Source organism: Arvicola amphibius, chromosome 1, assembly GCF_903992535.2.
Source record: "Arvicola amphibius chromosome 1, mArvAmp1.2, whole genome shotgun sequence".
Taxonomy (NCBI): Eukaryota; Metazoa; Chordata; class Mammalia; order Rodentia; family Cricetidae; genus Arvicola; species Arvicola amphibius.
The window spans coordinates 107,177,272-107,191,430 of record NC_052047.1 but is presented as its reverse complement, the minus strand read 5'-3'; the positions used below and the strand labels follow the sequence as shown (position 1 = coordinate 107,191,430).

Below are 14,159 nucleotides of genomic sequence, written 5' to 3'. Positions count from 1 at the left end.
AGGTATTTTTGGAATCTTCCAATGACGCCTTCCCTACCCACTTTGGGTTTTGGATTCTTCCCTTAAATACCCCTTCTTCCAGCTACTCAGGGTTGAACTCCTCTACTCCTGCGTGGGATAGGAGTCTCGGCCTCAGTGCGCTGGTTTCTGTCAATAAACCTCGTGTGATTGCAGTAAGGACTGTCTCTCATGGGTTCTTGGGGGGGTCGTGTTATCCTGAGACTTGAGTGAGAGTCTCCCAACACCGGGGGTCTTTCAGAGGCAGGAAGATTAGAAACTCAACATTATTCTGGGCTATACAAAGAACTTGAGACTAGCCTGAGCCATAGAATGATCATGTCTCAAAATATGAATAAATTAACAAGCTATATTAAGTAAAAATATTAAAATATTAAAAGCAGGACATAAAAGAGTTTGGGTTAAAGTGGAGTGAGGCTATAACCATGAGGTTAACCATGCTGGCCTTGAACCCATAGACAACCAGCTGCCTCTGCCTCCAGTGCTGAGATTAAAGGCATGCACCACAAAGCCCAGCTTCACACAGCACAGGTTGGCTAGTCCTGTGGTGGAGAGGAAAGGCTTTGGAGTCAGGTGCCTGAGCTCAGTTCTGGGCTCCCTTCTGGATGTGGGGACTTATCTAATTCTCCGAAGTTTCCTCAGCTTCACCCTCCTCACTGCTGGAAAATAGGGTTGCTCTGCCAAAGGGTCTTGGAAAGGACATCCACGAATCTGTCTAACGCCTGTCCCAGCACCTACAGTGTCACCATTTCACCAGCAACTCCTCTGTCACCCGGCTCAGTTGTCTCACGTCCTATCATTCTGTTTCCTCCAAAGAGAGAAATGAGGCAGGAACACAAAGAACTGTTTGGAGAAAGAAAGAAGTGAAGTACCCAACAAGCAGACAGTCCTTCCAGAGTGATTAAACAAGGCCCGGGGACAGAGACAGTAAGTTGGCACCGGACATGGTTGGCCAAGTTGCAACAAACATAAAACAGATGGGAGAAGCTTGGGACTTCACATCTGAAACAGGACATTGCCCAGAGCTGGATGGTCAAGCCGTGGGTGTTCTGTGAGTGAAAGGCTGTCAGCGTGTGCAGTGGTATTTCTCAGGCGATGCCCTGCATTTGCTTCTAAGTCAAGCCTGGGCTATAGTACTTAGACTCACACTGGATGTTCAAAGAAGCTGGACTCAGTCCTCCCCTGCCCCAGCTCTCTCTCTCATGGTCCTCCAGAGTCAATGCTTTCCTGATAGAGGAGCCGTCCTCACCATCCTCTTCAAATGGTTGGTTGAAGTTATCGTGGAGCCTAAGGACAGCCTATTCCTGCTCCCATAGAAAAGCTGGCATGAGTGTAAGGCCTAATATCTCCCTCCAGCTCCTCGGGCCAGCTGGGATTCTATTTTTAAGCAGCACGGTCTTAAGTTGACAGCTTGGAACGCCTTCTCCTTCATTTTCTTCCTTCCCCCAGCTTTTCAGAGCCCAGAACCTTGGGAGAAGCGATGGTAAACAGAGAGCCCACGTCCCTCTTCACTGTGTTTCCCTCCATCCAGCCTTCCTCTAGGGCGGTTGGCTAGTGGATGGTCGGTAGGCAAGGCGAACAAAGCTTTCACTTCAGGGCTCCTGACCTGTGCAGGCCTTTCCCAAGGTGCCGGCTCGGGGCAGAAACAATTTTATGTGTACTCAGTTTGCCTTCTTTTTCTTTAGTAAAGGATTCAAAATTTTGTATACCTTATGTCTCACAAAACTTGGGTCTGACTCTTTCCACCTCAGGGTTTACATCTATATAATTCTTTAAATTTTAAAAAATTATTCTTTGATAATTTCCTACTGTGTATTTTAAATCATATTTACCACCAAATTGTCGTGGACTCCCCTATCTCAACTCTAAGCATGGAGAGGGAAGAGGCTAAGGAAGTACCAACCCCTAGCTGAGGAGCCCTTAATTGTTATTTCTTGTTTTAAAGTGATTAACTATTTTTATGTGTGTACGGCATATGTGCGAGTGCAGGTACACATGCCATAGTGCACAAGTGGAGGTCAGAGGTCAACTTTCAGGAGTGAGTTCTCTCTTTCCATCAACAGGATATCCAGTGATATCTGAGAGGAGGGAACCTCGATCAAGAAAATGTCTCCATGGACGTGAACTGACTCTGTTCCTTGCTCATTGCTGCAAGGGGTGAACTAGCCAAGGCAATGCAGGAGAGTGCCACCCTAGTGGGGAGGACAGGAAGAGTTGGCAGGCAGACCAACCCTGCAACTAACCAGGCCAAGGTTATAAGTTGGTCCACCCCAACATCCACTCCATCTGTGCTCTGCGGGAGTTGGTCCTGTAGACCCAAAGCTGCAGGACCTCCACAACAGAGGGCAACAATAAAATTTTCAAGAGAAGTCCCAGTAAGGGCCCAGCATCAACACTGTAGCAGAAACCAGAGGCCTTGAGTCAGACAAATGACTCTTCTCAATGACACTTGCAAGCAAAGTTACGTGGACAAAAGGGTTTACTGCATGACTCACTGTGTCACACTGCAGCTTCCATGACAAGATTTCTTTTTTCTCTTAAATTGCATTTTATTTGGAGGGGGTTGCAAGGGCAGAGGGTGGATATGAAGGAACAGGAAAATGAATAGGATGAAGATGCACAATGTAAAAGACACAGAGAATAAACAGAAAGTTAAAAAGAAGAAAAGAAAATGCCTTCATAAGATCTGGCTGTAGGCAAGCCTGTCAGGCATTTTCTTAACTAGTGATTGATTTGTGGGTGGTGCCATCCCTGGGCTGGTGATCCTGGGTTCTATAAGAAATCAGGCTGATCAAGCCATTTTGAGCAAGCCAGTAAGCAGCACCCCTCCATGTACCCAGCAACAACTTCTACCTCTAGGTTCCAGTTTGAGTTCCTGTCCTAAGTCCCTTCAATGACGGACTATTGATGTGGAAGTGTAAGCTGAATAAACCCTTTGCTCCCCAGCTTGCTTTTGGTCATGGTGTCCATCACAGCAGCAGTAACCCTAAGCCATCCGATTCTCTATCTATTGCTAGATAAAGGATCAAGGAATTCTCTTCTCCCAATATTTTGCTTCTGATTATTCTTGTCTATTTTCTCTTTATCATCCTCATCTGCTTGCTGTTCTCTCTCTCTCTCTCTCTCTCTCTCTCTCTCTCTCTCTCTCTCTCTTTCTCTCTCTCTCGCTCTCTCTCGTGTGTGTGTGTATGAAGTGATAAGGTTGCTGTTCTCTGCCTTTCTCTGGGGCTAGATGAGTTTTATGGTCAAAAGAGAAGTTGAGTGGGGAGGCTCACACTGACCCCCAGTCCTACACCCCATCCTCTCACCCCCAGGTCTCTTTGTTGCCACATCTACTGAAGGCACTTCTAGTCAACTGTATCTTGGCCAGTTTCTGAAGCTAAAGCAGATCAAGTATGTAATAAAAAGACCCTACTCTTCAATTAACTTTCATGTAGCTACCATAGTCTGGTTCTTGGTGTTTCAAACACACAATGAATAATCTAAGTCGTATGTAGTCTTTCACCTTCTATCTTTTCATCAAAAGTTTAACAAGCATCCATTAATATAGTACTTTGACAGTGGCATCAAACGGGAGAACATACTTGGGAAACATGAAGTGTCGTGAATATCCCACCTGCCATGCTGGATCCCAGTATCATCACTGGACTATGGGTAGGTCCAAGATAAGAACCAAGTGAGAGTATACCCAAGACATTTTTGCACAATGTCGGACACAGGGTTGAGTAGTCGTGGAAGAAAACAGATGAAGAAGCCTCTACACAATCCACACCTGCTCACTTGCCTCCCAAAGTTCAGAACACCCAAGAGGACACTAAGCCATTTATTATTTTAAGAAGTGGTCTGGTGAAGGAAGAGGGTCAAGGCCACAATTTCTAATGGAAAGAGATAAGGGGAATTTTCATTGCAGAAAGGTCTGCATGTTGGGAAGGTATGTGCTTAGGCCTATGGATATTTTCAGTGCTGGGTGACGAAGGGAATGATGAGGTCAAATTGGGGACTGTCTGCAATGTCCTAAATTAATCCGGCAATAGGTATGGGCACTAATGGATAGTGCCATTAATTGACGCACAGGAGGAGCCAATCAGCCATTGTCAGAGCTCCCCTTGTGTAGCAAAATTTCACTGCTATAGACATTGTGATTGTCTATCCAGTGGGGTCAGTGCCAGGTGTCTAGGGTGGGACTCAGTCCCCTATGAGAAGTGTGCCTCCTTGCTTGTTGAGACTCCAGTCTGTTTCAGGTGGGGCAGCAAAGATAACACTTTCTGTGTGTAGGGGCCTATCCATGCTGTTGGGCGTCCACCTGGATGAGTCATGGTATGTTTCTTATGTGTTTGGATGGGTCTGTTTATAGGGATCGTGTGTCCTGTCTTACCCTCCATTCCCTCAGTCCCTCATCCAGGTCCCAGTGTGCTGATGGTGGTATAGCTTAGCCTGGACAGTGAAGCGATGGACGGGGTAGGAGGATCCTCATCTGGAAGAGGCCGGGGGCGAGCTCGTGGAGGCCGTGGGCAACAGCGGGCACATGTATCCAGGCAGGCCTGACGAAAGCGGCGGTGCATGAAACAGTAGACCAGGGGATTGACACAGGCAGAGGCGTAGCTCAGCAAGTGGATGAACGAGATTGGGGCCCCTGAGAGGGCTCGATGTGCCCCTGGGCCATCGAAGGCGCGCCACGTGTTGGCGCTGTACACTGGCAGCCAACACAGGAAGAAAAGCACAACAATCACCAGCAGCATACGCACTACCCGTTTCTTAGCCAGCAGCTTGGCCTGGTTGGGCCGAGGGCCAGGTCCTGACCCAGAAGTCGGAGTGGTCAGTGCAGTCATCTCCAGTCGGGAACGCGGTAGTTGCACGTAGCAGCCATCACTGTCTTCCCCAGCCACGCTAGTTTCAGGCCGGCAAGCCCCGTTCTGATGAACAGGCCCTGAGCACGGAGTACAGAGCATAGAGCACAGAGGGTGCGATCAAAGCAGAAGGCAAACTCCTCTTAAATTGCAGCCCAACATCCACTCGATGCCCCTTCCCCACGGCTTTTACCCTGGTCTTCCGTCTCCTTTCTACACTTCTTTCTGATCCACCCACTAAGGAGGTCATGTCCATCACCAAACCTCCGCCCCTCGTGCACTTCACCTTTTCACCCACCTGGTGCTGCTCCACCTGGCAGGGCTCCTTGGTTTCGGACCCGGCTTTGAATCTCACCATCGTCACCATCAAAGCGAAGGCCAAGGTAAAGCTCGCGAGAGATGAGCCCGTAGGCCACAGCCATAACCACGCCCGGGACGAAGAACAAAAGCATTAGCAGAAGTACTGACCTGGGGACATAACACACACCAATAATGTCTCCTGCGTGGCCAGTTACAGGTAGAGGAAGAGGCAAAAACTGGCCTGTGGTCAGCTGATCAAGGAAGGGGTGGGTAGGCTTTGGGGATGCCGCTGGGAAGGACGAGAGTATGGCGAGGGACCCCAAGTTGGAATTCCAAATGTGGGGGTGTAGAACGGGGCTTGGAGGGAAAATTCCTGTAGGAGCTGGAGGACTCCTCTGGGGAAGGGGTGTAAGCATCTGAGGAAGGTGGAAAAAGGACTTCTTGAGATAGTGTGGTGGGTGCCCTCACCAGGTCTGGCGGACACGCGCACTGGGCCAGCGATGCACGCACTGCAGCACTCGAGGCCCCACTGGCTGCACTGCGGTGTATACAGGATAAGGTACCATAAGCAGTCCAGACAGTAGCCACGTGGCTAAGATCACCCGCGCTGCGTGGGAGCGGGTCTGCCACACCCGTGCTTGCAGTGGTCTACAGATGGCGCTGTATCGCTCCAGGGCAATGGCCACGAGATTTAGCGTGGACACACTCACTGACACCCCTAAGCAACATGAAAGGAAACAATCACGTTGGAACACACACACTGCATGCTCACCGCTGTGATTTCCAAGTACTTTAAGAAGGGAGAGGGCCAAGGCGGAGATGTTTGTCTCACCTACCCATGAGGTAGGAAACGGCCTTGCAGATGACTGTGCCGAAGATGAATGTGCCCATGAGGTTGGGCAGGAGTGTGAAGGGCATACACGCCACAGCCAGCAGGAGGTCACTGACTGCCAGGGAGAGCAGGAAGGCATTGGTGACAGTTCTCAGGCGCCGGCTCAGTCCCAGGACCACAATGATAAGCACGTTTCCCCCAACACTCATGAAAAAGATCACCGCGTAAAGGGTGACTCTGATGGCCAGTTCCAGTTCTAGGCAGAAGAGAGAGGTGGCTGTAGGAGGATTTGAGTACCATTAATCCAGACCCCCAATCCCACTTCACCCTATGCTGGATCGTGACTGTGTTCCCCAAAATATAAACAAACAGAAAACAAAACCAAACCAGCCCCTCCCCAACTAAAAGTAGAGAAAAGCCATTCACTGTGGTGTGCTATCCACAGCCTCTCCTTCAGGACTCTCACATCCTCTCAGTGCTGCATCCACTCCAGCCGCCTTGATGACTCAGTTTCTTGCCTGCACCATGAACACTCGTGACTCCTTCTTAAGCTGACTTCTCAGCCTTGGAATGAAAACTCTTCATAACCCCCTGCTTCCACCCCAAACACAAACATTTCCCAAATCTGGTAAATGCCTATAAATTCCTCATCTACCAAGAATCAGACTGATTGCCACTGCTTTGCAAAGGCTATCCTGAGCACCTCATTTGAAGCTAATCTCCTACTCGTTGACCCATGCGTTTCCATATTCCCTAGACATTTATTAGAAGTCCTTTTTTCCTCTCCACATTGTGCTTTAACATTCTTCAAAGATTCATTCTTACTCAGTAAACATTTGCAGAGGACTTCCTTTGTATCAGGCACTGGGGACAAAGAGGTGAGCTGACAGTAGAGAGGGAATCTGAGACACTTAAAGAGGTAATTGCCACACATTATGATAGGAAGTGAGTTTGAGAGATGTTCAAGAAGCTATAGGAGCCTCAGGGGAGACCAGCGCTGCTGGGTGAGTCAGAAGGGCTAGGAAGGTGACCAATTCATTTGTGTCATTGTCTATTGGGAGATAGATTCATCTTTGAACCTTTGTATCATAAACATGCAAACCTGAACAAAACTGGATTGAATCAAAGTGGACTGAGTCATCCATACCCATGGCCTCAGTGTCAGGGAGATAGGAGTTTGAAGACAGAAAGCCTCCTACACTGTGGGAGTAGGAGGGGTCCAGAGGTACAGCCTCTCTTCCTTAACTGCCCAGCTTGCTTCTCTTAGCTGGCTCTTGGCTTAGTTTTCAAACTGTATTACTGGCTCATAATGATAACTAGCTGATTCAGAGGTTATTCTATTTATTAGATAATAAGTAAGCTCTATTTATTAGAAATCCTCAAACAGGGGACTGGAGAGAAGGCTTAGCTATAAAGAGCATTTCTATTCTGGTTGGCTCACAACTGTCTGTAATTCCAGATCTTGGATATTGGGAACCTGATTCCCTATTTTGCTTGCATGAATGTACACACACACACACACACACACACACACACACACACCACTCTACTACTACTGTTGCTGCTGCTGAAAAAATAAATCTTTAAAAAGTAAATTTTCAAACAGGACTTATCAGTAACATTTTCTTAGATCTTGGGGTGTCTGAAATGTCTTGCTGCCTACAGCTGCCTTAGGGCCCAGCCATTCAACATACTATTTCTTTCTTCTCCCAATCTGAACTCCTCTTTGCCCCTGTTTCTCTATTCCATCATGGCCCCTCACTTGGTTGTACTTCCTTTTCCACCAGTGTATCTTAGGAAACACACACTGTAGGGCCTTGATGGACCAATAGCAGGTTACAGGATGATTTTGATGCAATACTCTTGCTTTTGAATGTCTCTTTTTCAAACCTCCTCCTCCCTCTCCTCCTTTTTGTCTTCTTCTTTCTGTTCTTCTCCTCTTCTTCTTTTTGACAGGGTCTCTTTATGTAGTCCTGACTGTCCAGGATTTCCCTATGTAGACCAGACCAGCCATGAGATCCTACTGCCTCTACCCCCTGAGTGTTACTACTGGTGTATTACTGGCTTGAATTATGTTCTTTTCAGAGGAACAAATTATGAAAGGCTATGTCTGGCAAATTTGAAGTGCATGAGGTGTGCGTGTGTGTGTGTGTGTGTGTGTGTGTGTGTGTGCATGCAGAGACAATAAATAAACCCTGGAAGATCTTTGTCAGAGAGGCCCTTGGACCCCGGGGGTGGGGGAAGCAGATGGCCTTTTTTGCACTCTTTGTTCTCTCCAAGTTCACTTTCTTCTGTTGCTATCCACCTTAACATTAATTACTACACTTCAGGCTGTGTAGCACTTTGAACTACACAAGTACCTTAAAAACTTGTGTCTCACCCATGCATGCAGTCGATACACACCCTATGTGTGCTCTTGACCTAGTGGTGGCCCAAAAAGATGAAACTAGACTTCCCTTTTATGAAATTCTTAATATACTTGGAGTTTTCTGGAAAAAAAAGAGGTTAAAGTTACAATAAGCATGACAAACAATTGTATAGCAAAAGCATGTGAACATTGCGAAAGAGTATGTGAGATTGTAAATGTGTGTGTTTATTAGTGTGTGTGTGTGTGCATGTGTGTGTGCATGTGTGTGCGCACACATGTGCATGTGTGTGGTTGTGTGCATGTGATCATCCAGATAATGGCAGAGAAGCATAAACACAAGGATCCAGACAACATCTAAAGCAAATGATAGGCTTAAGCTGAGGATGTGGTTCAGTGGGTAGAGTGTTACCTAGCATGCCCAAAGCCTAGGGTTTGATCCCCAGCACCCTCTAAACCAGATGTGGAGGTAGGGGATCACAAGTTCAAGACCAGTCTAGGGTACATGGTAGCTTATCAACAAACAAAACAAAACAGGGTTTTCTAAGAAAAACGTCACAGAAACTAACGCAGCCAATACCATCACTTGGTGTGCTGTATTTGGTTTCTTGTAAACAGAGACATCAGTGTAATACTCATGTATATATGTGTGGTGAGCGTGGGTAGGGTTCAAGTAACTTGGGGTAATAGCTGGGTGCATGAGACACACCCAAGTGTCAGTGGCATGGAGCAAGTAAGCAGAGGTAATATGCAATGATGAATTGGTAATGGCAGAACACAGTAATGCCTTAGAGCTTGAGAGTAATATAGAAGTAGGTGAAGGTAGCCTTTATTTATTTGAGTAATAACTGGTAATATCAAATTGAATATAGGCTGTGTTTAGGTTTAAAGAACACCCGAGTAACTGTGATGACAGTGGAGTAAGCAAAAATGAGAACCAACACTAAGTAACACTTCAGTGTGCAGATGACATCTTCAGGAAGCACGGCTTGTGTGCAGAACTCTGTATGTGAATGGGGGAGTAATCGCGGATGGCGGTTCTGACTGAGGGGGTGGTAGCATTAGCCAAGATGTGTGGGCACTATTTAAGTGAGTATAAATGTCATGTGCTAACACGTTTAGCTCAGTTAAGATGTTAATCTCGATTGTGTGAAATAGCTGAGAGCCTGACTGAACACAGAGACTATCCGAGTCTTTGCTGAAAATGTCAGAGGGCTGATGAATGATACTGCATGATTTTCTGGGGCATATCTTGAGAAGGTTTACTTTCGCAGCCATGGGGAAGATGTGCTATTTTGTAGGTAATTATAAAATAAGAGTAGTATGTGACAGACAAGTCACCTCTAAATGACGGCGGACAACACTGAATGTGGGTGTCCCCTGTTTTTACTATGGGCAGCATGTGAGTTAATGGTGAAGTCTCAGATTTACCTAAAAATAAAGTGCGCAGCAGCCACAATTCTCTCGGCAATGTAGTAATGAGCCAGGTGACGTGTGCATCTGCGGGGTACTGTTTCAGGGAGACTGGCTAGCGCTCTTTGTACGTGGTGTCTGCACACCTGCATAACAACCTGATGTGTCCAAGCAACAGCATCCAGATAAATGAGGTTGTCCTTGTCCTTGGGCTCTGAATCACTGAGCATCTTGCTCCTTCAGCGACCCCTTCTCTACTGGCTGCCCTCCCTTGCATGAGAACCTAAATATCTCTCTTGATCCTTCCCTACTTAAATGCCCAGGTTATAGCAAATCTGCAGCAAAATACTTGTTTGAAATCGCCATTTTGAGATCAGCCTGGGCAACAAATGAGACCCTGTTTCTAAAGTGGGTGGGGGCCAGTAAAGCTCGGTTACAGCCTACTCTTCCGCAACCCCACAAAATTTCTATCGCTGTCCTATTTCTCTTCCTCCCAGCACCCCTACTTCTTGGACATTTTGCCTAACTACACTTGTTCACTTCTTGCTATTCCTTCCAATAGCCCACTCTGAGTCAGGTCTCGGTTTCCACATATCCTCCTAAGAACTAGTTATTGTGTCTAAGCAACCCCATTGTGTTTTGTTCATCTCTGACTCATCATAGCAATATTTAGCATCACCTACTCCACCTCAGTAAAGACTCTCCTCTCCTTTCTGCAATGACATGGCTACTGTTTCTGTTTCAATTCACTCTCCATGGAATCTTCTCCCTCTGCTTTGCCTTTAAATGACAGCCTTCCATAGGGGCTTGTGTCAGCTTCCCTGTTCTTGTCTTATACAATGTTTTTTAAAAAAGATTTTTCTTTCCTGTTCCTATGGTTTCCAGTTCTCCCTCCAGGTGAAGACTTTTCAAGGCTGTATTCCAGTTCAGCTCTCCAAGGTAAGTTCTAGATCTCTGAACTCACCTGCTTTGGTGAGTTAGCCATCAGTATTTGAACTCCATGGACTCCAAACTGAGTTTAGAGTAATCCCCTCTTCCAAAGCTACTTCTGCTCCCTTGTTGCTGGGGACTGAATCCAGGGCCTTGCAGCAGCTAGGCAAAGGCTTTAATATGAAGAGCATATCCAGCCCCTCCTTGATTATCTCTCTTATGATGTGTCATCTACATCCTTTCAGTTTTCCCAAACCAGAAACTGGATGTCATTCCTTGACCTCATCCACCCTCTCTACTTCTAATTGATCATCAGGGTCTGTTGATTCCATTTCCAGAAGTGGCTCTCAAATCCATCCACTTCTCTACATCCCCTCTGCCAGTACCTCTATGTTAGCATCATCTTTCAGCCAGATCCTTCTGCATTCCATCTCATCTGCCCATCCATTCTTGACACAACACGACTAACCCCGGAAGCACTATTGAATCCTTCAGTGGATCCCAATGCCACACTCTTGCAAGGGCTATAAAGCTCTCCATAAATAATACTCCAGGCTGGTCCAGTCTGAGGGTTGATTATGTACCTTTAATGGTACATGTTCCAGCCATTCAAAAACTATGTTGTGCTGAACAAATACGCCATGGGCTTAAACTTTGAGCTTTTTAGACAGCGTGTCTTTGCCTAAGACACTTTGTGCTTCTTCTGCTCCTTCATTTAGCTCTCTGTGTGCCACAGTTTTCTGCTGAAACCTGTGTCTCACCACCCCAGGAAAGCAGTCTTGATTCCCAAGAGCAGAGCAGGCTGGAGGTGTTCTTTGCTTACCTGTCTGTTTCCCTATAAACTCAGAGCTCCATGAAGTAGGATTGTGTGAGTGTGTTACCCTCATATCCTTGTTGCCTAGCGCAGTTTCTGCTTCAGTAAATATCCCCTTAATGAAAGATTCGAAGTGACAGCGGGTAACAGCCAGGCGGAGAAAGCATGGGTTGTTTTATGGGGTAAGCAATTATGTGGATTATAATTTATTCCAACGTTTCCTTCTTGAACAAAGACTCCAACTCTTTTCCTTTCTGTTTACAGAACCCAAGCTCCCAGGCTGCACCCTTGGCAAGGTTATCAGACCCCATCTCCCTTGGTTGTCCATATTTCAATCAGACCCTTTGCTGGGATTTCCAGGCTGTGGTTTTCCCAGTGGTCTTGGTCCCTGTGTACTTGACCGCAGACGGATGGTGAGACTGCAGATCGTGTCTAGTTCATACCGGTGTCCCTAGCACTTACCCTAGCAAGTGTTCATTAAACACTGAAAGTACATATGGGTACGGGAAGGGGGAAATGCATCTTAAAATGCTCATTGAAGCACTGAAGACGCTTGCTGATGGGAGGAGGGAGAGTCACTTTAAAGACAGGATGAGTGAAGGCAGTGGGAAGGGATGCGGTGACACAAGGGATGAGACTCATGCAAAGGGAAGGTGGCTCTAGGAAAATGAGACATGAGAAGGACACTTGGGAGTCTCTGGAAGGGACTCCAAAACCTTCAGAAAAGCAGAAGAGGCATGGGAATAGATGAAGGGCTTGACTCTGGGAGCAGAGGAATTTTGGGGTAAATAGAAACAAGAAAGGCAAGCATTCCCTAGTGCAGGCTAAATTCAGATTTAACAATCTTTTCTTGGGAAGGCTGGGGTGGGGGACAGATTACAACTCCAGACTCCCATCCAGGCAATCCAGAGAGATCCCACCCTCACTGACACACTCTCCTGCTTTTTCTTTCTTTTACAGGCTTCTCTCTCTCTCTCTCTCTCTCTCTCTCTCTCTCTCTCTCTCTCTCTCTCTCTCTCTCTCTCTCTCTCTCTCTCTCCTTCTCTTCCCCGGAGCTTGGGGGATGAACAATAGTCACAGGTTTAGCTGAGGAAGTAAGAGGCCAGGGCTCCAAACCAGGTGCTGTGAAGGTGTGATGGAGTTGTAAGAGCTTGGGGGCACAGTGTGTGGATTGGAGAGAACTGTAGAAGGCGAGGAAGTACTACCAGGGAAAGCAGTGAGCAGTTGACAGTGTAGAGGTCGTGAGGGTTATTCATTAGTGCTATGGAGGGCACTGAGAGGGTTTTAGGGAGGCACCCACCTCTGGTCCCGGTTCCGCGGATGCGAGGGGCCTCGCAGCTGAGGTTGCCGGTGCTGCTACTGTTGAGGAGGGGGACACCCGGGCGGCACAGGGAGGAACCCGGCCCAGTTCCGGGTCCCTGTATACTGCGGTTCAGCTTGAGCAGCTCCATGGTCCCCGTGAAGTCCTACTCAGCTCCGCCAAGTGGGCTACAACCCCCGTTGCACCTGGCCACGAAGCGCTGGTGGCCCAGTCTTCCGCCCACTACATCGCCCGCCCCTCTTGGTTCCCGCCCCCTGCCCTGTCTCCTAGCCCTCCACTTTCCACCAGCCTTGCCTTGACTCCAGCCGGTCCCAGGCTCTGTCTGGGCGGCTTTTGTCCCACCAGGTGACACTTGGCGCACCGCCCCCGCTCCAGAGTTCCACGCGCGCTCCTGGATGACTGCTCTCCAGGCTCGCCCCCGCGCTAGGTTCTCCAGTCTTCTCTTAGAGATGTCTTTCCTGCCCACCTCTCATACCACTGCCTCTAGTTCTGGAAATTCGTGTGTGTGTGTGTGTGTGTGTGTGTGTGTGTGTGTGTACGGGCGCCTGCGCGCGCCTGCGGAGGGGTACTGCATTACGGGAGGAGTGAGTAGCTGCTGCTATGGGGCCCAACATCTTTCTTTGGTGGTTTAGAAAATGTGGAAGTGGCGGTGGTGATACGGTTTCTTCCCCAGGATCCTACAGAGCAGGTGACTTAGCCCGCCTGGAGCCGCAGTTACCGTGCTCTGTCGCAGTGGCCGCAGTGATCACCACAGATCACTCACTACCTTAGCTCTCTCTGCAGCTCTGTGCGAGGGCTGGGGTAGCCCCAGCTTCTGCCTCAGACCACCCCATCTTCTATCTGAAACCCAAAACCTAAGCTTCTGCTCCAGGGCTTCCAGGAGGGTCCGGAGAGCCGTAGTTGCTCACAACGGAGACTGTACACAGAAAAAGTCTGCCTCGAGTTAGAGTTGACTAGGGCAGTGGAGGCGTCTGGGAATGGATGTGAGAACCGTACTAGCACTAAATGAACTAAATTGAGGTGTAGTAGGTTTCTAGTCCTGGTCCTGACCCAGATGAACTATGGGGAGTAGGCAGCTTGGTCTCTAGGCAGCGTCTATCTGCACACGAAACGCTGATGCTCCCTGTTTGTTCTTAGCACAGGTGCAGCACCGGTGTAGGGTGCTGGTTTCCCATGAGAGGGGGCCGGAAAAGGACTGGGTCACTGGGGTGTAGCGGGAGGGAACAAAGCAGAAGGCGCCTGTGGAGCGCAAGACTGAGCCGACTCAGCTTCCTGAGACAGGCCTGGCCTCCTCTTTTTTTCAGTATTGTTTCTTTCAT

At 48.0% G+C, this 14,159-nt stretch overlaps 1 protein-coding gene across 3 annotated transcripts; it reads right to left on the bottom strand.

Moving 5' to 3' along the window:
- Positions 1 to 4,134: 4,134 nt before the first annotated feature.
- On the bottom strand, positions 4,135 to 12,970 carry Cckbr (cholecystokinin B receptor). Of its 3 annotated transcripts, none has more exons than XM_038344495.1 (5): positions 12,820 to 12,970; positions 6,002 to 6,253; positions 5,634 to 5,883; positions 5,164 to 5,333; positions 4,135 to 4,945 (listed from the first exon to the last, which is right to left on the bottom strand). In XM_038344495.1, exons 1-5 carry the CDS (start codon positions 12,968 to 12,970, stop codon positions 4,413 to 4,415), a joined length of 1,356 nt encoding a protein of 451 aa, XP_038200423.1. In that variant the 3' UTR covers positions 4,135 to 4,412. The 3 variants fall into 3 exon arrangements, with proteins under 3 accessions (XP_038200423.1, XP_038200432.1, XP_038200438.1); XM_038344504.1 differs by having other exon boundaries at positions 5,179 to 5,333; XM_038344510.1 differs by lacking the exon at positions 6,002 to 6,253 and having other exon boundaries at positions 5,179 to 5,333.
- Positions 12,971 to 14,159: the final 1,189 nt, after the last annotated feature.

What these genes read in the sequence shown, in the direction of transcription:
- Cckbr (XM_038344495.1), bottom strand. Translation starts at nt 12,970, where the DNA reads ATGGAGCTGCTCAAGCTGAACCGCAGTATACAGGGACCCGGAACTGGG. An exon ending in CCGCGGAACCGGGACCAGAG is followed by an intron (nt 6,254 to 12,819) that starts GTGGGTGCCTCC and finishes TCTTCTGCCTAG; the next exon opens with AACTGGAACTGGCCATCAGA. An exon ending in GCGCGTGTCCGCCAGACCTG is followed by an intron (nt 5,334 to 5,633) that starts GTGAGGGCACCC and finishes TTATGTCCCCAG; the next exon opens with GTCAGTACTTCTGCTAATGC.